Source organism: Bipolaris maydis (genome assembly GCF_028858645.1).
Source record: "Bipolaris maydis strain C4 unplaced genomic scaffold PSV08scaffold_5, whole genome shotgun sequence".
In the NCBI taxonomy this organism is placed as follows: domain Eukaryota; kingdom Fungi; phylum Ascomycota; class Dothideomycetes; order Pleosporales; family Pleosporaceae; genus Bipolaris; species Bipolaris maydis.
This window is the reverse complement of record NW_027093861.1, coordinates 236006-260175: the sequence shown is the minus strand read 5'-3', so window position 1 is coordinate 260175 and position 24170 is coordinate 236006. Positions and strand designations below refer to the sequence as shown.

At 49.3% G+C, this 24170-nt stretch overlaps 9 protein-coding genes across 9 annotated transcripts; 5 read left to right on the top strand and 4 right to left on the bottom strand.

The window, feature by feature from the left end:
- Positions 1–1018: 1018 nt before the first annotated feature.
- PSV08DRAFT_360951 (uncharacterized protein) lies at positions 1019–1504 on the top strand (the record flags this gene model as incomplete). The annotated part of the gene is made up of 2 exons (XM_014220902.1): positions 1019–1229; positions 1324–1504. 2 exons carry the CDS (start codon positions 1019–1021, stop codon positions 1485–1487), a joined length of 375 nt encoding a protein of 124 aa, XP_014076377.1. The 3' UTR covers positions 1488–1504.
- A 175-nt stretch (positions 1505–1679) lies between these two features.
- On the bottom strand, positions 1680–3101 carry PSV08DRAFT_285432 (Der1-like family-domain-containing protein). Its single transcript, XM_014220901.2, has 3 exons — positions 3016–3101; positions 2671–2953; positions 1680–2282 (listed from the first exon to the last, which is right to left on the bottom strand). The coding sequence occupies exons 1-3, from the start codon at positions 3048–3050 to the stop codon at positions 1809–1811; spliced, it is 792 nt and encodes a 263-aa protein (XP_014076376.1). The 5' UTR covers positions 3051–3101; the 3' UTR covers positions 1680–1808.
- Positions 3102–3399: 298 nt separating this feature from the next.
- Positions 3400–4393, bottom strand: PSV08DRAFT_285422 (uncharacterized protein). The gene is made up of 3 exons (XM_014220900.2): positions 4208–4393; positions 3842–3924; positions 3400–3770 (listed from the first exon to the last, which is right to left on the bottom strand). The coding sequence occupies exons 1-3, from the start codon at positions 4298–4300 to the stop codon at positions 3563–3565; spliced, it is 384 nt and encodes a 127-aa protein (XP_014076375.1). The 5' UTR covers positions 4301–4393; the 3' UTR covers positions 3400–3562.
- A 379-nt stretch (positions 4394–4772) lies between these two features.
- PSV08DRAFT_387923 (uncharacterized protein) lies at positions 4773–8608 on the bottom strand (the record flags this gene model as incomplete). The annotated part of the gene is made up of 3 exons (XM_014220899.2): positions 4773–5681; positions 5732–7344; positions 7392–8608. The coding sequence occupies 3 exons, from the start codon at positions 8606–8608 to the stop codon at positions 4990–4992; spliced, it is 3522 nt and encodes a 1173-aa protein (XP_014076374.1). The 3' UTR covers positions 4773–4989.
- Positions 8609–9194: 586 nt separating this feature from the next.
- Positions 9195–11936, top strand: PSV08DRAFT_400708 (mitochondrial protein Pet127-domain-containing protein; the record flags this gene model as incomplete). The annotated part of the gene is made up of 3 exons (XM_014220897.2): positions 9195–9320; positions 9533–10798; positions 10853–11936. The coding sequence occupies 3 exons, from the start codon at positions 9195–9197 to the stop codon at positions 11702–11704; spliced, it is 2244 nt and encodes a 747-aa protein (XP_014076372.2). The 3' UTR covers positions 11705–11936.
- A 374-nt stretch (positions 11937–12310) lies between these two features.
- On the top strand, positions 12311–15167 carry PSV08DRAFT_220174 (uncharacterized protein; the record flags this gene model as incomplete). Its single annotated transcript, XM_014220896.2, has 4 exons — positions 12311–12403; positions 12472–12637; positions 12701–12835; positions 12893–15167. The coding sequence occupies 4 exons, from the start codon at positions 12311–12313 to the stop codon at positions 14959–14961; spliced, it is 2463 nt and encodes an 820-aa protein (XP_014076371.1). The 3' UTR covers positions 14962–15167.
- Positions 15168–15382: 215 nt separating this feature from the next.
- PSV08DRAFT_349929 (uncharacterized protein) lies at positions 15383–16851 on the top strand (the record flags this gene model as incomplete). Its single annotated transcript, XM_066092826.1, has 9 exons — positions 15383–15398; positions 15447–15626; positions 15677–15736; positions 15785–16068; positions 16121–16156; positions 16215–16268; positions 16321–16437; positions 16517–16667; positions 16718–16851. 9 exons carry the CDS (start codon positions 15383–15385, stop codon positions 16849–16851), a joined length of 1032 nt encoding a protein of 343 aa, XP_065949284.1.
- A 643-nt stretch (positions 16852–17494) lies between these two features.
- PSV08DRAFT_285392 (uncharacterized protein) lies at positions 17495–18847 on the bottom strand. Its single transcript, XM_014220893.1, has 3 exons — positions 18308–18847; positions 17934–18222; positions 17495–17832 (listed from the first exon to the last, which is right to left on the bottom strand). The coding sequence occupies exons 1-3, from the start codon at positions 18750–18752 to the stop codon at positions 17634–17636; spliced, it is 933 nt and encodes a 310-aa protein (XP_014076368.1). The 5' UTR covers positions 18753–18847; the 3' UTR covers positions 17495–17633.
- A 3618-nt stretch (positions 18848–22465) lies between these two features.
- PSV08DRAFT_285378 (glycoside hydrolase) lies at positions 22466–23802 on the top strand. Its single transcript, XM_014220890.1, has one exon. It carries the CDS (start codon positions 22636–22638, stop codon positions 23503–23505), a length of 870 nt encoding a protein of 289 aa, XP_014076365.1. The 5' UTR covers positions 22466–22635; the 3' UTR covers positions 23506–23802.
- Positions 23803–24170: the final 368 nt, after the last annotated feature.

Here is a 24170-nt window from a genome sequence, read left to right as displayed (position 1 = left end):
GAATTAGACGTACTCTAATACTGTCGCAGATCTTATGGAGATGATATGCGCAGCTGTTGTTCTTTCCTCACATTCTACCATTATGCATCTTGTTCAAGTAAAGTAATCCAATTCTAAACATCTCGATACAACATCACTTATCCTGAACTTTGAGACAAAGTAATTGTTAAACGAGCCATCATTATAGTACAGAATATGTGGTTGGCCGTAGCGTGATTTCGGACAGTAATTAACTTTGCATTCCTCGTACGCGAAAACCCCCAGGGGAAGAATTGTAATATGCAACTTAAGCTACAATACGTCAAATGAGCGCTCCAGCTTCTCTTGCCTTTTTTGTTTCATTCTTGTGCTATTGTATGTTCCTTACATGAACATGCAACAGCGGAGAATCCGCATTAACACATCATCCACATTTAGACTCTGGGAACTCCATCCCCCATTCGTCTAGTCTCGACCCATTCTCCCATCGTACCACGAACCTCAAAGGCTTCGAGAACTAAAGAATCAATGACGGAATGCAGTTCCAAATATCCCATTCAAGCCCCATGCGCATGTGAATTTCACCATGACCCTAACATGCAAACCAATGACACCACCACAACGCCATTCCTGCCATTGTCCCACTGACCCAACAAATCTCCAACACAGACGATCTACACGTCTCAAGAACTACAAGCCACTTGTTTAGATTCCGATCTAAAAGGAGCCTACTACATCATTGACATTTGTTCCTCCCGTTCCAAAAGATGATTTCACATCCAAGTGTTGTCATGACATCACGATTGTCACTCAAGCGCATCACCCACTCACACGAAGGCTATCTCTCAGTGACGACAAGCGCCCCAAACCCAACATCTCACACAATACCTACGTATTACCTTAAATATAAATAATACTTTTCAACTCCCAAAAAGTACATTCCACATCCACAGTCCAAACCCAAACCCAAACCCAACATCTTGAAAACCAAAACCAACCACAACAAGCACCCAAGCACCCTCTTCCAAATACCAGGAAAATGCCCAAGTCTACCGGGCCCCTAATGGAACAACTCGGCATGGGCACCGAAAACCAATCCACACCCAAATCCACCTTCCCCTCCGGCTCAAACAACATGATGGACAGCACCACCTCCGCAGCCGATAAACTCGGCGCCAACAAATCCACAAACGCCATTCCCCAGGACAACCCCAGTATGCTCTCTTCTGCAGGTGCAATTGGCAAGAACTGTACATCACTCTCCTTCCTTCTTCTCACCTGTCCCCATTTTACATCCTCGTCTTCAGTTTGATAATGGTATGTACTAACATTCGAGGGAAACAGTTAACCCAGATGGCGCGGTAGGATCAATCGGTCAAGCGATCGGAGGTCCGTTTAGCAAAGACGGTGTGATTGGAAGTCAGTTTGATGCGAGTAAGAATGGGATTGCGGGGCATGTGGAGCGGGCGGTTGATGGGCCCAGTAACCCGGCTGGGAGCTCAAAGTAAAGAGGGTGTGTGCGATTGAGTGATACGTGTATGATGAGATGATTTGTAAATATAGCCAAGAGGCAAATATATCGAATATCATGAACGAGATGTAAGCTTGAAGTTCGATGGGAATGTGTTGAGTGTTGGGTGATTTGATGCTTCGTCTCCATCACTGTGCTTGTAAAATCTGCATAATTCTAGAGCAGCTCAAAAGATCGCAAAGTATCTCCATTTACATAATTATTGTAATGCTACTAATACAATGTCAAGTTTTGTTCAGGTAAGACTGGAATCGCAATTCTCATAACAGACAGATTCCACAGCGTCTTCAGCGTGTATCTATCCTCCCAGTCTACGACCAGGTCCCATTCCACTCCAAGACGTGTTGGCACCTGTAGTCCTGCCCGTGCTCGGCTGTGCACCACTTCCAGGCGCACCAGCCGCCCTTCCACGTCCCTGGACAGCATGGCCGTACCCCCTATCCTGGACACTACCGGCTGTTGCACTGAACCAACCCTTCACAATCTGAGGGGTACGAATGTAGTTTGTTCCACCTCCAAACGTAGGCCAGATCCTTGTGAGGAAATCGTAGAGATGAGCGGCAAGGAGGCCGGTCAGTTGCGAAGCCGCTGCATCAGGGCCATCGATGACGAATGTAAGGAACAGCATGGCGAAGGGTAAGAACTTGGCGTCAAAGTTAAGAATGAAGAATTGCACGGATCGCGTAGGGTTGTCCTGGCCGAAGGTATATGCGTATGCGAGAGATAGCGCAGGAAGGAAGGTGTATGAGCCTAAAAGACAGCCTGCCGTTCCCTTTACATGGACCGTTAGCACAAGTCCATTCCAGGTTACATCCACAACAAGCGATTCAACAAAGCAAAAGAAGTGGTAAAGGTATGTAGGGAGCCCCAAATAACCTTGCGAAATAGAGAATTCGCAACGCATCGTTATGAGACAATCCCACCATGCCTACACACCGTACAGTCCCTTTTGGATTGTAGCGGAACTGCATGATGTGCAAGGGTATTCTTCCTCGATTCCAGGAACCGCTTCAGCTAGATTATTTTTTTGACTGGGCGGGCAGATATGTCGAGGTGATGGAGACCGTAGTCGGCGCGTCGCAGACAGCTTGGGTCGATGCGATATGGACAAACACATGTATGTGCGATGGAGCGCAAAATAGCTACGAGCAGGTACTTACCACAATGACGCTGCCGACGAACATGGTATACACAAAAAAGTCGCCGGGCTGCGAAAAGCGGCTAGACTCGCGTTCAATAGAGCTGCCATATTGGTACAAAAAGTATGGGTCAAGCAGGATGCCGAACTTCGGTTTCGTGAGGAGAAACGCAGAGAAGAGTCGCCAGAGCTGCGGGATCATCTTGGTAGTGAAGACATATTGAGTAGCGAAGACGACATGGTAGAGGTTGAGGATGCCACCATAACCCAGCGCCGACACGACGACAGCTGCAGCTGTAATGGTTCTACGGGAAGCTGTTAGATGCGAAACTTTCAAAGCTACACGAAGAGGAAGAAAGAAGCTTACCTAGAGACAGGTGGGAGCGTCCAAAAAACGTCCATTGTTGCGTGAAGCTGTAGCAGCTACAGACAGATGCGACAATGAAGTGTGGTGGGCGAGGAACAGCGGGAGGGCTGCCTAAAGAACCAGACGAAGCGAATTCGCAAGGTGGCTTTTGAAGAAAGCGGCGCGCCGTAGGTGGAGAGACCTTACGTCAGCCTTGCCTCCGCAGAACAAAGCACATCATTGGTCCGTTAACTCCGCATCACGCCGACGCAGCAATGTTATTGCTCCATACTATATGGAATATTCGCAAATTTTTGGGCATCGATGTGGATTCGGTGCTAAAACAGTGCTAGCCATGTTTCTTTTGAGACTTCCTATTAGCAGAATAATTGCATGGTTTGTCCTGTTACGAAATCCTGGAATCATCTAGAAGAAGAGCCCTGAGACGGAAGCATGTATGTAACGCACCCATTCCATGTATGGACAATGAATAGACGCCTGATATCGTACAGCAGAACGACCTTCCCTGGTCTCTATTCTGGCTCACAATATCCTCCAACATGCGGCCCTATGCACTTTTCCCATCTGGTCCGTGCACATCGCTCTCCGCTCCCACTCCCGGCGTCCCCCTCTCCTCATACGTATCCTCGTACCGTCTCCAAATCTCCATATCCCTTGCCAGCCTCTTATGATGTCTAATACGATGCTGGTAACTCACCATGCGCTTGTCTGCTTCGAGCATGCCGCCTAGTATCATGCCAGACATTTGTATGTATCTAGTCCATGGATTAGCAATCATTGAATTTAGAGTGACATGCAATGTAAGACAGAAGTAGTAGAGTCCTACGTTTTGAATTGGACAGTCAGACCACGGTAGAGGGGAGAAAATGCGTATGCGACACCGCCTGCTACAGCGAAGAAAGCACCCCACTGGTTGTATGAAAGTTAGCGTTATGTTTCTGATATGGCACGGAAATCTCGGTAGAAATTCAGGTCAAGTACGAAAGTGCTCAATCGACATGACCATTAAATGTGCAGTCATTGTATCTTCCAATCTTAGGGACTCACGTGAGACTTGCTCATGCGCCAACAGCTAGCTCTTTTGCTATCACTTCCCTTCTCTTGCTTCCAGTACTGAATCAAACTCCTAAACTAGCGGTAAAGGAAAGGAAAAGGTGTAATAGATACAACCCACGCGAGCGCCATCTCATACCTTTGTACCGCCGACTAGCGCACCACGCGCCGCCTCCCACGCCGCCTGATTCGTCTCTTCATCTTTCTCTAAACTGCCATGTTGTCTGACCATCTTCTTGGCCGAATTACCATAAGAGGATGAAGAATTCGTAATCTTGTCTCGGGGTTGCAATTGGTTCGTCTGTTGTTTTGGGTTTGATGGTGTGAGGTTCAATTGACTCGTTCCGAGCGAAATGATGTCGTCAACGTACATTTTCGGCCGGAGCTCGGACATATCAATTATGAGCTTGTTTAGTGGGGTGTACCCCACGCAGTGCGATCGCAGATGGAAATGCACAATGTTCAGATCTGAACTGACTACATTTCAGACCTGCAATAAACCTATGAGTTGATTACATTTGGGTTTCAATGAAAAGACTCAAACTGGAGCATTTTTCTTGAGAAGAGTCCGAAATTTCAACCTAGGTTATAATAATCTAAATGGTATCTTTGAAGACGAAAAACAGCCGTCCAGAGATGAGCCTAAGCCTTGAACATGCATGTACTCAAGAAGTATAAATTATCCAGACCAGACGATTTCTTCGCCAAATGACCAGAATTCCAAAATCGTCAGCTACCTGTGGTAGAAAACAAACGCCGAATAACCTCTGTCAAGGGAGGTATATGCAAAATAAGTCCATATATACAGGCGAAGAAAGCGATTGCAAACAAGTTTTGCAACGATAGAGTGATGATGGGCGAGAAGCGGTAAAAAAAAAGAGGCCCAATCACGATTAGGTGTGATTAAAGTTGACTATCCGACTATTTTGAGAATGGAAAGCCGACTGGTGTATTGCCAAAAGACATTTCGAGCTCTTTTTCCAAAGGTGTACTGTCATAATCAATGTCTATCATCGGCGTCGTAGTTGTTTCCGGAAGTAGGCTGCCGAGCTGTAGATCCTTCTCTGCAGTAGGAGTGCTCTCGATAGTAACTTTTTCAAGGATCTTGCCTAAACTGTTTGCCGTACCCGGCCTTTCGAATTCTTCCTCATCGACATCCATGGCTGTTGGTATGCCGTGCGCGATGTTGTAATTGCGTGTCAAGTACTGCTGCAGACGATATTCTTGCCTAGCCCAACTCTCGTCAACCAGCCCCAGCGCGGCCTTGATGTCTTGATCTGACAGACCTGTCGGGTAATTGGGCTCTTTTGGATTCTTGCTGACCACTCTGTTTGCGATTCTGCTGCGAACAGAGGATGATTTTGATTGATTGTTTGTTGGCAAATCGTCACGCATTGATTTGACTTGATCTTCTGTTTGCTTAAGCGCCATTTGGCGGGACTCATGCATGGATGGAAGATATAGGAGGGTGGTGTTTCGATGAAGCGCATTAACAAGATCCGTGAAGCCAGTCAAGGCAATGCCGTTGTCCTCACAGTATAGGTATTGCAGGGTATTGTTGACCTTGAGCACATCCGCAAGGGTACTCGCGCCTTGTACGCCCAGCTTTTGATCTAATACTGTTAGTTTCTAGACCATTCTATACTCAAGACCATAAACTTACACCTGATGTACAAAGCACGCAACGTTTTGTTGCGCTGAAGTCCTCGCAACGCTCGGTTGATACCGACGCCTAGTTTGGTCGTTTCAAGGCGAGAGTCTTCACCAGAAATATCGAGCCACTCAAGGCTTTTGTTATCAGCAAACATCTTCTCTAATGCCTGGCACGTCTCTTCTGAAGCGTCACATGGTAGAGATGCTCGCGAGATGTCCAGTTGTCGAATGGTGTTATTGGCGGCTAAAGCGAGTATCATCTTCCGAAAGTCGGCGTCTTCTTCAAACTCAAGCAAACGGAGAGTGAAACTCGACGGAGCGAGACCATTAGCGATAGCTTTTGTTAATGCATCCAGGTCTTCCTCGATTCTGTTCTCGCTGACATCAAGATGGAGGTCGCGAGCTTTGCCTGGGTGTTCGGTCATTGCGTGGAGAAGAAAAGCAATGTCCCTTCCAGTAAGAAAGCAATGATCCAACTTTATCTCGCGAAGGGCTGAAGACCGTTTGTAGTTAGAAAGGTAACCGGCGATGGCGTCGACGGTAGCCGCATTGAGCGATGTTCCGCTAAGGATCAGCTCTTGTAATCTCCAGCCTTGGAAAGTCTCGACGGATATTAGGGATTCAAGGCCAGACGATCGCGCAAGATGTGAGAGGTTCAGTCGTGTGAGATAGCCAAACACGCCGATTTGAGAGTCGAAAATGCTTGGTGAAAGGCGGAAAGGATTGGACGAGAGATCGATGGCTTCTAGCGTGGTTTCTTGCGCACGTAATGCGTCTAGGACAAGAGACAATGCACGGTCTGTAAGACCACACCCGCTCAATTCCAGTCCTCTTAGATGGCAAGCTCGCTCGACACCCGCAGCGACGAGATAATCCAAGTCTGTATCCCCCAACTGTATTCTGTTCAGAGCTATCCAATCGACATTCGTTGTTTGGTATTTGCACAGCGGAAACAGCGCTTCTACGATGGCGCAGCCCTGGTCTCTCGCACTACCTCTGGATTCTCCGTGGTCACTGGGCTTCCGCGTGATACAGCCCGAAAAGTCCATTCTTCGAAGCTTCCGATTCGTCAGAGCCAATGCGCGGATCTCCTGAACCAATAGACAAGATCGCTCTAATTCTTCGATATCCAAGCGCGCGTACGTGCCACGTTTGGTCTTAAGACAAAGATGCTCTGCGCCATTTGGGTCTTTGAGTCCATTCAAAATGTCAAGGTGTACATCTTTGAATGAGATTCCAGCAAACGTCTCGTTGTATCTGAGGGCACGCATTACAGCAAGGAGTTCAAGTGTAGTATACTGAGTTCTCCGGGAGCTGGGTGGGAGGAGCTCGAACCGCGGAGAGTCTTCTGGTGGATATGTAATCTGATAGCTAATGTTCTCTGGCTGTACGTCATAAGCGATGCAATAACCTATCAAAGTGCGATCCAGAGAGTCAGGGTCCATAGGATGTGGGCTCTCCTGTCGTACAATGTCTTGGTGCACCTCCTCGGGGACTAGAAAATCCAATGGGCGTGTCTCCCATTCCGGTCTTAGACTAGATTCAACATATTGTAGGCGAACAGCTATGTCTCGCGAGGCAAGCGACGCCAGTTGAAGCACTTTTGGTCTTTCTAGAGGTTTTCTGCATGCTGTCAGAGTTGCTCTAGCTGCAGGCATTTGAGCACGTACCTGAAGGTCAACTGGAAAGTGTCATCAATCTCGTTGACGCGAACTTCAGTCAGGGTCAGGATACCATGTGACAATTGTGTGTTTTGGGACACCAAGGATGGACTGGAAGATCGTTGCGAAGGCGGCTTAAACAGCGGGATGATGTGTACTTTGTGCACGCCAATTGCAAGAAAACATACTGAAGCAGATGCCTTTGTCAGGTCATCAGACGAAGACCTAGCCGTGGTTTTCCCTTGGGGCCTGAGGACAACTTTGTATATGGCATAGTGTGGAGGCACATAGTCACGCTCTGCTTCTACGACGCGCGCAGCCAGGTGGGAGTTATGTGCAGAGATGGGCTTTGCATCACAGAGTCGGGCTGCATTGGCGGCATGTCTTATGATCTTGAGCCAAGCAAACATGTCTTCGGGATCGCCGAATTGGAGAGTCATGGAAGAGGCATGGTTGGACTCGTCATCCAGGTAATACAGCTCGAGGGCGAAGTGCGGGCGTCCGTCGTCTAAGTGGTATGCGGCAACAATGTGGCGCAGGGGAATTCCTTGATGACGATCACCAGACGATTCTGAGGCTAGGGACTGCAGCTCATGTGTTGATCCAATCGAGGGGCTGTGGCTGTGTCTGTATGTACTCAAGCGATGCGAAGATGGGACCTTACGATACTCAGTTCCATCGCCTGGAATCAAGTGCACTGGGGCGCATTCGATAAAAGCCTCGGCTGCTTTGGACTGGCTCTTGAAGCGGATTAGATGCTTCTCGGTCAGTACCAAATATTCCTTCTTCTTCCTGAACATGGAACTGCTCGTCTGCACCTCTCCATGGTGCAAGACCTGAAGATTGTTCACATCTTCGAACAGGTATTCTCCAAAAATAGTCGAATTCCGCGTCGAGGATGCCGAGAGGGGCTCGGGTTCGTCGTCGCCGGGAAGTTTGTAGCCACGAAAGGAACTGAAGACGGAGCTGGCACGCTTCAGCTGGCTCTTGGAAAGATTGGATCGGGCTGAATCAGGCGGTTCTGGGGGGTTGGAGCTGGCTCCCATGGAGCCGTTGATAGTGAACGGTTCTGCATGCTGTGATACGTCGGAGAGATTTGAAATGAAGGAGGCGGTGCGGCGCTTCCGCAGCAGATTCGAGGGTTGGGTGTCGTCTTTGCTGCTCTGGGAGGTGAGGACATTGAGAGAGCTGCGACCGAAGATGCTCCGCCGTTTGTCTTTGGACATTCCGGGGTTGCAGGTTTGCGCGCACAGCCCAGTACGAGCTCAGCGGCGCGACTGTCGCATACAGAAAGTAGAGCAGCCCTCGGCGGAAGAAGCAACGGATGCGCGTGGGTAGCTAGGTTAGAAAGAGTCGGCGTGCGGAGGGTGAGCCAGAAGAGCGGAGTTGGGACTGAGTGTCGAGGCGTAGCCAATGAACATGCAGACGCAGGCGCATGCGCGAAGAAGTAAGAAGACAATAACAATAACAACAACAACAACAATAGCGGGCTGGTTACGGGGCGGCAGTCGCAGTGCAGACGTCAGGCCCGTATTTTTAGTGGGACGGCGTTGGCGGTGGTGGTGCAATTGCAATGGCGATGTCCCATTATTCATGTGCGGTAGGTGGGCGCATATGGCATGAGGGTTTCCGGGGATGATGATGCCTTACGTCTGTCTGAACGAGGGGGGGACCGGCAGCCTGCTCACGCCTCAGACGCGACAAAGATACGTACAAGCAGGACGCCCTGCACCGGCAAAGAAGGAGAACAAGGGGGACGCGAAGTCGACGGGGTTCTGTCTACGTAGGTAGTAGTCCTACGGTCTGCAAGACATGCGCCCAATGGCGGAAGTGGGTGGGTCTCTGGTGCCCTCTCCGCGCGTCCTGAATGTTGCTCCTATGCGTCACGTGACGGCCCTGATAGGCGATTGCCCGGCGTTAACAAAACAAAACGCCGATGTAATTTCTGAAAATGTCGAAGCGTCACTGTCGCCGCTCATCCAAACCGCCGCCCTCAGTCTTCACTCCGCCAACACCTTCCAATGCTGAGTCGCCAGCTGGTGCGAGCCTCGCCACGGCACTGGAACCATGCATGTCTCTTTTGCGCTGCCCAAAGCCTGCCGCGCCCGCTTCTGCGCCAGCCCTTCAGCGCCACTGCTGTTGTGCTGAAGCGAGATGTGACTAAGAAAGCCGCAAAGTCTGCAAAGGCTAAAAAGGCTGCAAAGGCTAGCAAAAAGTCAAAGAATGCCAGTGAGACAGAAGAGACCGAGGATGGGGCGGCGGACAAGCATGGCGATGATATTGGCATATCTCTCAAAGACGCACTCCTTGGTCGCAAGCCTGGGAGGCCCAGACTGAAGGCCGAAGAACGTGAGAAGCTGAACATAAGCTCAATTCAGACCAGCGAGCTCAAATTCGAGCCTGTGCCAGTGGGTAAGCCGCCTGTCCCCATGCTGGCATATGGACTTGACCGCGTGCTTTTCAACCCTGGCGTGTACCGACTGCAGGACCCACGGTCAAGAGTGTACAACTTCGACCCCTACCTGGAGAGGATCATGCCAGCCCACGAGTTTGATTTCAAAGCCTTGAGCGAGTACAAGACTTCCTCCAAGGACAAAGACTTGCTCGCCTTGACCAAGGACATTGGCGCAAAGTTCACCGGCTCCACATCCAGCATGTCGGGCATCCTGCAGCACTTCCATTTCGTTCTGTCCAACTTTCGAAAGCTCAACCACGACATGCTCTCACGACAGTTCCCAGATCCGTCGCCGAATTTTTCAAAAATCACTCTCGGTCCCAGTACTGTCTTTCTGAGACACAAGGACGGCATCTATGCAATTGACGCAGACAAGTCCTACGACAGACCCAACATTATGAGTTGGCTTGGCCATTCCCTGGAGAAGTTGCTCACGACCGAGCGAAGCGAGTTCGAAAGATATCGTAGATCGAACCCTGAGCAGGCACCTGCAGAGGATAATTCCAGCCGTTGCTACCACTACTCGAAGCAAGGCAACATTATGATGCGGTCCCAACTGGATGCAGTCGACCCTCGACTCCCCGGAACCGGTGTTTTCGATTTGAAGACGAGGGCTGTTGTTTCAATCCGCATGAACCACAAAGAATTTGAAGAAGGTTCGGGTTACCAGCTACGACATGCTTTGGGTGAGTGGGAGTCTTTTGAGCGTGAGTTCTACGACATGACACGTGCTACGCTGCTCAAGTACTCACTGCAAGTCCGGATGGGGCGAATGGATGGCATTTTCGTCGCCTTTCACAACATTGAGCGCATCTTTGGCTTTCAGTATCTGAGCTTATCAGACATGGATGCTGTTCTTCATGGACAGCACGACACATCCTTGGGAGACGAGGAGTTCAAAGTCTCTATCAGCCTGGTTGATGAAATTCTAACCAAGGCTACTGCTCAATTCCCGGATACAGTAAGCTACTTTTATCCACTTCATACTTAGAGTCAGTTACTAACTCGAACATAGTCTTTGAGGATGCATTTTGAAGCACGCGAAGGCAAGACGCCCTTCATGTATATATTTGCTGAGCCCGTCACCGAGGAGCAGGCGGACGAGATTCAACAGGCAGGAGAAACTGCTCAACAAGACTTCGCACGGGATATTGTGGGTATACCAGAAGACGACCGGAGAAGTCAAGAAGCTTGGCAAGACATCCAAGACGATGTTGACGAGCAAATCAGTGAGGATGAGAAGATCATCTCAATAGCCGAGAGTAGCGAGGCCGATGCGTCTCAACAAGAAGCACTTGATGCTTCCAAGGATGCGTCCGAACAAGTTTCCAAAGAGCCTATTGAGGAGACCGCTGAGGAGACTGCCGATGAGACTGCCAATGAGACTGCCGAGGAGTCTACCAATGATGGAGATGAGGAAAGCGTAGGAGATGTAGAAGATGTACCCGAACCTACCTCGAACTCGGAAGGACCATTGATGGGGTGGACATTGAGCGTCCGTAATTTAGTGAACGGGGGCTACGTGGAGAGGCCCGTCAACTTTACAGAACAAGACGACTGGAAGGTTGAGTACCACATCAAGGAGATTCCAGAGAATGCTCGCTGGAGGCTGTACAACGCGCTGAAGGAGCGGCGGCGTCAACTGATTGGGCTGGACGAAGAGGAGGCGGACAAGAAGCTCAAGCCCTATCGCGACCTGATCTCAAGGTTCAGCCACCGCGGGCGACAATGGAGAATGGAGCAAGATCAGCTTAACGAATCAAAGGGAGTGCAGGTGTTCCGGCCACTCGGACCTGGCTCCGATGCTGCATGCGAACATGATGAAGCAGCGACAGAAAAGACGGAGGAGACTACAAAGGTTGAATGAAGCAACGATAGAGTCTGGGGCAAACAAGAGAAAAATGAAGAGGTATTGGGTGGTGTGCTCAACTTCTCCGTCATGTTGGCAGCCATTGCTGTTACATGGCCAAGGAATCATTCACTATTCCACGAAGGGCGCAAAGGAATGTGAAGATACGAGTGTACGCTTCAGGACTGCCATGTAAGATAAATGTACAATAGAACAAAAGCTACGAAGCGGGAAACATGCAGAGGTTTGTGCAAGGTTGGGGCCATGTGCGGCATTGGCCGTTAGGTGCATGTGTGACGCAATAATGGTCAACGGTGCACAGCATCCCTGCTCTTCCGCCCGCAATTGGCGACGTGAAAGCTCCGCCCTATGCTCCGCAAAGCTCACGCCTCACGCTCCCCGCCATGACTGCCGCCAGACACGACACAAGCGCGCCTTCTCCGCATATTGCCAGTCCAAGCCCGTCTCTTTGATGTGTATAGGCCGGTGCCGCTGCCAAACGCGTTTGCGCCAGCTTGCCTGCCGTCCCGCTCCCGCTCCCGCCCAAAGACCTTTACCAGGCACCCTGCGCAACCAACACCTCTGAACCCCCACTCCACCACACCTGGTCAGACCACCGCCACCATGGAGGCGGCAGATGTGGAGGCCAACATCGACCTCCTGCTCAGCTTCGGTGCCGACCAGCTGGACAGAAGCGAGGCCAGACAGCTACTCGCGGTACGAAAGGCACCCCGCTCAAGCACATCGCCCGCGCCTTGTGAGCATGGGCTAACCGTATTTTGTAGAATCATGGCAACAGTGTCGAAGCCGCCATGGACAAATACTTCAGCAGCATGGAGCAACAAGGCGGCATCTCGGTACTGAAATCGCATCTGCGCAACTCGCAGCCCAAGTGGGATGAGACTGCTTTTGGAGGTGCCATGTACGGCGCCGACGATGCAACCGTTCCCAGTACGTTGGCCTGGGCTACACAACACGTCGAGAGATAACGTGGCTGACATGCGCGTGTGTCAGGTTTCAATATTGACTACGCTCCAGGACATGACAACTACCCCCACAGCAATGTCAACAGCAGAGCACCCACGCGCCCGCCTTCTCGGACCAGCATCGCCTCTAACCAGGCCCAGGCCGGTGACGCCCCAATGCAGAGTCAGTCTATCGTGCTCGATACTACGCCGTAAATTGACCGTACTGACTGAGAGACAGGCATAGAAGACCAAGAGAGTGGAGTCATCGGCTCAAATTCCAACTTCAGGCCAGCTACTGGAGATAATTACGATACCTCTCAATGGGCCTTGGTACCCACAGCCACCGAGATCATTGCCGACCCAATACCTGTCCAGAGAAAGCGCGAACAAGGTCAACCTGCTATCCTCAAGCCGTCGTCCAACTTCAACTATCTATCCAGTCTTATTCCCATCATACATTCAATACCACTATTTCGGAATGCGCTCCTATGCCCCGGCATACTACAAGATGACTATTGGATAGGCGAGGATTGGTGGAGAGGCAATCCAACCGAGACTGGGCGCATATTCGATGATAGCATAGGCCGTTCAGAAGTTCACAACTTGGAGATTATCCACGAGGCACAGCGTCTCATGGCTTTCCTCGACAACACGGACAGAATCTACGGATCAGTGAATGCCTTATTGCAGACCGAGGCTTGGGCAGAAAATCAGTCTGCTGTCGAGGATCCTGACGATGACTTGCTTAAGTTCCTGGTCATGTGGGGTTTTGCAGTACAGAGTCATGTACCGAATGTTGAATTGAACGGTCTTCTTCGTTCCACTGTCAATGTCGCGGGAACAACACAAGAAAGCTTTGCGCTCGACACCACTGTCACACGAGATCAGTCTAGGCCCGACTTCAGCTTATATGATGTCCTCGATGACACACTCTTTTCCTCGGCAGTCGGAAGCGCGCACATACGCGACGCCAGCCATGTGCTCATTATCCGCCTGACCTCGTCAAATACAGAGGCGTCCGATCTTGGATGTCGTGTACCAGCCACTCTCTATGTCGACCGCTACCTCGAGAAGAATAAGCATATCATCGATAGCATGTATAGCGATATCAGAAAGCATGAGGAGCAGCTGAATTCCATTCACGAGCAGTTGGAGAAGCTGAAATACTACACTCCAAAGAAGGCTGGTGCCAAGAGAGTGGAATCACTGCCACTGCTGCGAACCAGTATGACTACATATGAACATCCCGAGGGAGATGATTCACCCGAGGACGCATTGGTCTTATCTCAGCTTCAGGATCTCTACAAAAGTATCGAGGACAAGCTTGCGACTCTTGAGAAGCAGACCGATTATACGAAGAACATGATTGTCAGTATCTCTGGAAGATTCAAGCCCCGCGTAGACGATGGTGCTACAGATGACGATACTGGGGACGCTACAGATGGTGCGGCTGGAAAGGCTGCAACAGAGTGTGTAGAGCCGGTCAAAGTGGACTTCCCAGAGGGCCAGACACCAGAGGATGCCATGCACTACCCATACCATCTCCATGGCGTGGCCACTCGCCGTGACGTAGTCTATGTGCGACACCCAGACATTCAATCCGATGTTCCAGGCGCAATGCAGTGGTGGCGAATGCAGTACGACTCTGAATCCTCGAATCCGATAATAAGGCGAGACCGCCTGACACTGCAAGAAGTCATTGAGCGAGCGACTACCGAATCTGCTTCGGCACTTCTCGTCTATGCCAACGACGACGCCATGTCAGTCGAGCCCATACCACTGGCAAAGCCCCTCCTCGATTTCGTCAAGCGCGACAATCTCAACTTTTTGGAGGAGTTGCAAAAGAATGCAACAGGTTGGGAGGGTTACAACGATTACGAAAATGCCGGCCAGACAAGCTGGGACAACAGCACAGCGCGGTGGGACAAGCCTCCCGTAGGCGATTGGGTCGAAGACACTCTTCCCACCGACAACAACGAATGGAACCAAATCTCCACCAAGGAACTCCATAATCACGCTCGCAACGACTCAAACATGAGTTCTGCTACTTTGACCCCAAACACAGAGGTCGAAGATGACAACGATGCTTCTGGTGCTGCGACCCAGCCTAATCCCGCCCGCCCCGCGGTTTCTCAACGCAGCAATGCGAGTAGCGAGACTGTAGGCAGAAGCGACGATGCTATGGATGTTGATGCCCAGAAGTTGCAGAATAAGGCATCATTCTCTGATTTCGATATGCCGGATGCGATGGATGACGGTCATGTACGGCACGGGAAGGGTGTAGAGGAGATGAAGAAGGGTGGTTAGTTTTGCGTTGCTTGGATTTTGAAGCGAGAAATATTGCTCGCGAAGGGAAATGCATGGGTTGGCGTTTTATGCCGCTGTTTCTTGGAGTTGGGGCAGCTGGTGAATGAGTAGGTGTTGGGAAGTTGGTATCGTGGGATTCATAGTATAATACTGAACATGCCACTCTATCTACCCCTATCGCGGCTACTGAAGTTGCGCAGAGTTCAAACGTTCAAACCCTCAACCATGGACCTAAGAAAATAGGTGATACAGGCGGTCCCACTTTTACTCACCTTCACTTTCACTTTCACTTTCACGTGCTGCCTAAAGGCTAAATCAGTCCCCGCCCCACTACCTCTACTACGCTACCACATCTGCCACTCCATCAATTCTGCCACTCTATCAATTCTGCCACTCTACCAATTCTGCCACTCTACTAGATATGGACTTCAACAGCTGTAAGTATATACAATGGCCTTCGTAAAAGCCTTATTAACTAATATTAGTATCTGAAGTTAGCAATAGCCCCCATGGCAATAGTCCCCATAGCGATAAGGAAGACAACTGCAACGGTAACGGCACCGTTCATGTCGAAGGTAACGACGCCAACGACAGCAACGACGGCAACAGCAGCGGCAGCCATTCAAGCATAGAAATTGATCAATTGCCGCCACTTCCAGTGTCAGGTATGTAAATGTAATAGTCAATTCAATAGCCCTGTTAACTTGATTAGTAGACAATATTCATGAATCAAACAGCAATACAAACGATGCCATGGACCTTGATTTTAATAAGTGTAGGTATATGTATGAGCCGATGTAATATCTAAACTGACGTATAATAGACACTGGCCCGCGCGACGCTACGCTTTCTCCAGAGCGAGATCAAGGTCGTCCTACAAGTGGTGGGAAGTCATTCACTCATCTTGATCCACTCAAGATCGATACCCACAATCGTCGCCCATCAAAACTCCGTAAAATTACTCAAGATAATAGCGAAGATATTAGCGGAGCTACTACAACGAAACGTAAACACCACGAAGAAACTAGCCAGAAGAAGCCCGTTGAGAAGAAGCCGGCCAAGAACAAGCCTGCTGCGAAGGAACCCGCCAAGAAGCCTGCACGACCAGTGCCTCGTAAAGGCCCAGCCAAGCCAGATAGTTCTACTCAAGGTCGTAAAGTCTCCCGTAGCGATGCTGCTTCCCGAGCCCGTAAAGGTAATAGCCGCTGTAATAGCCTCCTCTATTATACTTCACTAACTCAACCTAGCTCTAGGCCATGACAATGACACTGAAGATGAAGAAGACAGCTAGGACGAGAATGCAACTCGTAATGGTCAATGTAATAACCCCTTACCCTCTATTGTACTAACAATATACAGCTAAGCCAGCTCGGAAGTCAATTTACTACTCGTACTAAGCGCAACGTGCCCCTAGATTCAAGGGCGTTTCAGTCCCAGCTAATGGTTAACGATCCACGCGCAGGACGAAGTATGGCAGTAAGTGTTTAATTCTAGTATACTTTACTACGTACTAAGTTTAATAACTGCGGCTCTTAGACAGATTAGACATCATTAGAAAACAACTGGAACGCTTATCCCCACTGCCGTATTTACCAGGCTCGTCCGAGAAGTTTGTAGTGATGTACTTAGGGAGCTTAAGTGGCGGCGCGAGGCGATAAACATCCTCCAGGAGGCTGCAGAGGCCTTTCTTGTTACTCTATTCGAAGGTATGTTGTTAATTTAATACTTCATGTAATAGTCTAACATTTTGCCATAGCCACGAACTTAGCTGCAATCTATGCTAAGCGCGTCACTATCATGAAAAAGGACATTGAACATGTCATTCGCGTGACGAGCACGATGGGCGGTTATCACACCGTTTGCCAGAATATCATGACTGGCAAGGCGTAGTAACGTGTCTAGCGCTTTTGTTTTACGAGGTAGTATATCAGACCATTACAGCTGCTGCAATAGCTGCGTATGTACCTAGGAGTTATTCGGTTTTGTTCTTTCTAACTTATCTTATTTCCTACTATAATAGCTAAAGTAATTGCTATGTAATGCGTAAACTAACAGTACTAACCTTCCTAGACATTTATTTAGCAGTAAGAGCTAATATATATATTGTTTAGAAAATTAGAGCTTAATTCTTATGGTCTAAACACAGGGATCTACTAAGTATAGTGTTTTAATTTAGGTTTTAGTGCTTGTAGTTTGCAAATTTGGGTTTTAGTTTTGGTGGTTTTGAATTCCGACCTTTGGGGTGTAATCGTCACCCGTACCCACCTCCCGCAGTTCCGAGATAGATGGACTTGTACCATACTGTTTTGATATATCGTCCGTTTTTGGTGCCCGTCCCGGCTGAGACACTGTTACTCTTTACAAGGATCGCTGAATAGCTTGACTGGTGCACCCTTTTCTGAGCCAAAACACTATATCTTGCCACTTCAAAATACACTTAATTATTTGGCAGTTTTTGGTCTTGTAGTCAGCTATGTTTTCTTTTAATAACGTAGATAAAGGCACACGAGAATATGGAATATGTGACTTGTAGAAGAGCTTGATTGTTCGTTCCACACGAAAACCACGCATCCATCAATTACATTTCATAACTTTGATCTCGTACACCATCTCACTGTCATAATGATGTTATCCCTCTTGTACAATCATGGTCTTTGCTTTTCCTCAGCCCCCTACCCCTGCATCTCTATGCCGCCCGAGCCATGCAATACCTCACCCGTGCAGTACGATCCCAACGGCGACGCAAGATGCACATAGCACGTGGCCATCTCAACAGGCATGCCTGGCCGATTTAGCGGACAAGCGCCCACTCCCAGTGACTCCATGGCATCTGCAGGGTTCGCCTTGGTGGCTGGTTGGAGAGGGGTCCATCTGTTATGAGTAATCAGTGTCATTGCTTAGAAAAAAAGAAAAAGAAGAAGAAGAAGAAGAAGATGGTAGGAGTGTGTATGAAGTTAGGGTGAAGAACTTACATGATTCCAGGTGCGACTGCATTGACTCTGATTCCATTGGGTGCTTGCTGCTGCGCCAGACCCCTGGTGAAGGTTGCGATTGCGCCTTTGGTAGATGCGTAGTCGAGGAGTGTGGGATTAGACATGTATGCAGCGACACTTGTGCTATTGACAATGCAGTCGCCACGCTTCATATGCTTGAGTGCGTACTTGCTCATTGCGAACATGGAAATGACGTTTGTCTGGAAAGTCTTTTCTGTGACATCAAGATCGATTTCGGTAATGTCGGTAACCATTTCTTGCATTGCGGCTGTTTTATTTTTCAGCAGTTAGCAGCATATTCTTCTTTGGCAAGCTTTTGAATGCATAGAGTAAAGGGAAAAAGAAAACCCCACCATTATTGACTAGCACGTTCAGCTTTCCGAATGCCTTCATGTGCTGCTCGACGGCTTGCTCGCAATTCTTGCGCTCCCGCAGGTTGAGTTGCATGAGGTTGGCTTTGCGGCCTGCCTCTTCAACCCTCTTCTTGACATACTGTGCGTCTTCCTCTTCCTCGGGCAGATACACAATGCTTACATCTGCGCCTTCTCTTGCAAACAAAATGGCAACTGCACGTCCGATGCCAGAGTCGCCGCCAGTGATTAGCGCTGCTTTGCCTTGGAGCAGGCCGCGGCCTTCGTATTCTTTGAGATACGGCTTCTGATCATCGTCCCAGAATTCGAGACGTGACCATTCTGCTTTTTGCTCCATTTTGGCATCGAGGCCAGGGCCACCTTCTTGGTTTTGCGCCGTGATTGACGTCGCGGGGTACGCGGTGACGGGGCTATTGTCGTCGCTCATGTTGGATGCTTAGTGGGGGATGTCTGTGTGATTGGCTTAGGATAAGGTTATGGAAGAAATTGATTCGGATATTTGTTTTCTGTGAAGATATTCTCGGAAGGAGATGTACGGATATTCAGAAACAGTTTAAATGTTATGGGAAGTGATGGTGGGGTGAGTATTTGTTAGAGTCGTCATGGAACGTCATTGCATAAAATGTATGCATAGTCAACGCCCAATACACACGTCACATTTGGGCTGTATCTAGGTAACAGGATCTTTCCAAATTACAGTTTTGGTTGTGTATTGACTTTGCTTCGGGAGCTTGTGCTACAAGGTGAGGTACGCTGTAATTAGTTCTAGGAGGCTCTACTAAAAGCGCCTATATACTGACAGTGAGAACGTCTTCTACTAGTATAGTATCCAAAAATAAAAGCAGCCTACAAACCCAGAGGCAAAACCTTTTGCAGGTAAGAAATAAGCTGAACAGTGTCTTCTTCTTGCACTTAAAAAACAAAAGACAGGAATAGCTACGCATCGCCTTCTCAATACCAGTGCTCTTATGTCAAATTGGAATGGACATATCTGACCGAATGCTCGCCTAACATCTTCCACATGACCCGTGTCAGAAAGCAAAAAACTAAAGCAAAAAACATACAACAGCGGGGATTCGCCAGTGGTCACCCACCTGACTACTAGTCCGCCGGTCGAAGACTTAACGTGCGGAGAACGAACGGGATCCAGTGCTAGATTTCGCCGATGGTCGTATGTACCAGCATGGCAAAATTAAATTTATCAGATTCGCAAATGGATTGATTTTCCTGGGAAGTTAAGGCACTTGGAAACGACAAACCCCACCAAGACTCAGCCGATGTTCATACCACTATAGACAAATCGATCAGTTATGTGTATGGGAACGTAGATTTTGCTCCCACCAATATATACACGAGTGACAATAACTATTGTCGAAGTCAAGGTAGGATGTTATTTGTTTGAGTGGAGAAAGCACATGGTAGAGTGAAATATCTTGATCCGTCTGCCTCAAAGTTTGCAATGACCGTTGGTACTTGCGATTCTCATTCCTGTGGAAGGACGACTTCTCTGTATACGAGGAAGTTAATGTCAATGTGATGGTGGCGGTGGTGGTGGCTTTTAGACATGGCTAAAGTGGATACTGCAGTGTCTAGATCTCTGCACGCATGGCAAGGTTCGAACATGTTTCCAATATCTGAGCTGCTTTGCACCTAGTATGGTTCATCGGGTTTACTTTACTGGAAGATCAAGTAGCCTGGATACATATAGCGAGCTGGTATGACGGAGGTTTCAGTATTTTCTAATAAAACTGCAGGTCGAGTGGCCAGCTGAACATCTATGCTGCGAGTTGCCGGATCAAGTCATTGGGCTTTGGACCTGAAGTACGTTATTTCAGCACCTCTCATACTGTTTTTTTCGGCTGCCAAATGAAGTAGAGCAATGTCAGGATAAGCTGGATCTCCATGTTCACACCGACCCTGTTATGAGGACTTGAGTCAACACTCTTGGATTTCTTCAGACGCCATTGGAGCTTAGTATGAGATGCAGTGGCGAGCTTGCATTTAAATATGTGTTCAAGCTGGCAACTTTCGATTGACACTGCACATGAGCTTGATTAGTCGCGTACTGACAAGCAAAGTGGAATAGCCAAGTATGAAACAAGAACTCGGCAACTTCGTTGATTCGTAAGTAATCTGCAACAGGCAGGATACGAAGAACTTGCGCGCGTGCGTTTATTGAGAATGCAACACAAGCAATGGACGCGTCATCCAAGAAATGTGTGGAGTCATATCTAGCACGCTGCACCGAGGCAAAGTCATACAGCCATAATGCCAGTAGCAACGCTGCATCGGACGAAACATCCAAAAACGACAAAAGCGAGAATGGCGATAACCATAATGGGTGGCTTCCGATCCGGACATCTTGTGGTACCGGGCCTTCGACGTCAATGCGCGACACAGCCGACCACGAGGACCAAGCTGCGCCAAGCTCAAAGGAGGGGTTTGTGTTGAGTGACAGAGCACCAAGTGGAACCTTGCGCGTAAAGCTACTACCTCTATTAGCTAACTATTACACGTATTCGCGTATATAAGCAAGGAATGTTGAGCTTGAGTGCGTGCATTTTGAGCGAAAATGGAATGAGTGCAAGCCTGACACTGAGAATGGACACCAAGGATGCAACAACAGTTTCCTGATACACGAAAGGCATGTTTGGTGGTGTTGGGGCACCGATTTCCGAGATTAAATTCGCAATCAGGACGAAAAAAAAAGTTGAGTTGCAGAAAATTAGGAAGGGTGGCAGATGAACATATAGCATCAACAATCTTTGGAATAAGCATCGAGTAGTGAGAGATACGTGGTGCTCATTGGACCTCAGTTGGTTTGAGCACTGGCAGCTGCACTAGAGCCCGTCAAAAGAAACATTCGGAAATTTCATTAGGCGACCTTGGTGTACGAACCCAGAGACTGGATGTTTGCCTTTTGCCTCAGGCATCCTTGCGAAAGGTACGATTCAAGCTGAATCCCCATTCAGATCATCACAGACAAAACACCAATCTTGACATATGGGTTGCCTGTAGCCCACCGAAATCAGGATCGAGGATCGCACGGCACCAAATGTCTCGCAAGGAATAGGCACGAGACTTTTTCATGTGGAAGCACAAAGTGTCAGTTGGTCATGAAGCTCATATACTGAAATGCTTCTCGAAACGGGCAACAAGCAGGCTGGATAGGGCGTCCGGAAGATGGAGCCGTATGTCAAGGCTATGCTAAGCTGGTGGTTGAAGCTTGGTCTAATAGGACTCGCCGATTCTTGGGCGATTTCTTGACCGTCTGGCCCATGATAGGCGGAGCATACCAAGACAACCGGCAAAGCGCGCGCCTCGTGCTCGTATTACGAACTCAGTGGGGTTCAACTGACTCCTGAATCCTGAAACATTGCACAGCGTCTTTCCAAACAGAGGTGAGTCCTTAGCGAACCACACTTTCTGCGGACGCCATCCGCGTGTTGAGAGAGTATTACACACGTCAATAGGCTGCTTATCGATAGCTCTTTTCGCTTGAGGCTGATGGCTGAAACGACGGCGTTGTGCGGTTGGCGTACGGCAAAGGGAGCCCCGTACAACCCCTGTTGGCACCAGACGGCGAGCCGAGAGGTGGCCCGACCACAAGAAAAGCACGCTTGGTCATTTTGAACCAAAGAAGACCCAACGTCACTGCCTTCTGATTCGTCCTGTTGGTTATTAGATGTATCTCGGCCCCCTCCGGATTCCACTGAAAAGACTTGAGGGGGGTCGTCGAGACCTGTGGATATTTGGTTCAGGAACAAATCGTGCCGATCTAGTCAACAGAAAAGAGGCCAAGGCGGCCGCAGCGACATAGTGGAGACGACAGGATGCCCAAGACCGAGACCACTAGGAAAGGTCGTTCAACACCCTGGTGACCCAAGTGTCCTTCTAGTTCTGCTGTACCTACATTAGCGTCAGGCACACATCCCACGTAATGGGGCGTCAGTGGGTGTGGGCGTCAGCAGGCCGCAAGCCGGTGCCGGCAGAAGCCACAATGTAAACGATTCTCTTGCTTTTCGGGAAATGCGGGGGGAAGGGGGGGTCGAAGAAGCGTCTGGATCTCCTTGTGGGACCCTTTAGCCCTTATTTCGACTATACATAAGGTCTTTTCGTTCCCCGTCTGGTCTCATTTTTCCTCACGCTCCAGCAAGCAAGTCATTCTTTCCGCAGTCAGTCTTTGACCAGTCACTCTTTCATAGCCAGGTGCTATCAAAAACTCGCTCTTCGTCATTCTTTTTATACCCTTTTGCGTTATCTCGCCATCAATACCCTCAACAAACCGTTTTTTGTAAATTACCGCCATTATGTCCATGTCCAAGATCTTCCAGACCACTGCATTTGTCGCAGCCCTCATCTCCACCGTTGCGGGCCACACTTCTGTTGAAAAGTTCGAGGCTGGAGGTAAGACTTATGAAGGCTACCGTCAGGCGAGCAAGGTCGATCCTGGTAACCAGTCTCCTGCTTGGTGGACGGCCCAAGGCTGGGGATACCAGCCCGTATATGGCGACAAAATTGCGCACCCCGACATCATTGCTCACAAGGACGCCTCCCCCTCGCCTTACACTGTTCCAGTCCCCGCTGGATCTGATGTCACTTTCCACTGGCACCACGAAGGCAGCTGTGGCGGCGGCGAAGAGGGCTGGGACTGCTCCCACCATGGCTGGACTGCCACTTACCTCGCCCCTTGCAACGGCGACTGTGCCAAGGTCGACAAGACGACTCTCCAGTTCTTCAAGATCCACGAGTCCGCCCTGATCGACTACCGCAAGGGCCGCTACTCGTCTGGCTCACCCCAAGAACAAACCGGTTACTGGGGCACCGACGCCATCTTCTACGACAACGGCAACACTCAGAAAGTCAAGATCCCATCTGACATTCCCAGCCAAAACTACGTCCTCCGAACCGAGGTTGTCTCCATCCACAACAATGGTGATGTCAGCAACCGTCAGTTCTGGCCGCAAGCCTTCAACATCAAGGTTACTGGAGGTAAGAATGGCGCCAAGGTCCCTGCTGGAAAGAAGGGTACCGAGCTGTACAAGGCCAGCGACCCGCTCCTCAAGTGGGACCTTTACTGGCACAAGGCTGGCCAGACTGCTCCTGATGCTCCTGGACCTCAAATCGCATCTGTTGCTTCCAGCAACTCCAGGCGCCACGCCAGGGACTTTTCTTCTTAGATAACTTCTTCATCTTTCTTCAAGCCTTCTTTTATGGGCATGATTTCGGGTGGACTATGACCTGAGCTCTAGGGTCAAGACAAAAACGGAAAACGGCACGAATTTGCTTCGGTAACGGTGTTTGACGCACTATTCTTCTTCTTATGTTCCTTTGTGGAACTGGTTTTGAGAACACGACGCTTGCGGCACGATCTCATGATTTTTCTTCTTCTCTATAGATATTTATCCTTCATCCCAGCGGATGTCAATGCAAATGAAAATGCATGTTCTGAGCTTCGAGCTTAATTTGAACATTGTCTCTAATTCGCTAGAAAATTATGTTTGGTGATCAAAAGGATCATCTAGCCCGCAGGCCGCATCGCACCAAGCTCTCACTACTCATCGCTCAAGGCATGAGAAAGTATCGGAATGCGCCATCAGTAGAGGATCTGAAACCTCAATAAGGCGATATGAGAGACGTCAGCGTCATCCGCCATCTTAGGGATCGAGGCAGCCCATGGTGCGATCTCAGGAACGGCTTGAGACTTCGTGATACATGTGGTACGACTGAGGTTGGCATTGATCTTCACGCCTACGCTAGCCATGTATTACTGAGAGGCAGGTGTGATGTTCTTAGCCTGGAGCCTTTATGAAATCACGCCGAGATGGATATTAGAGGGATTCTC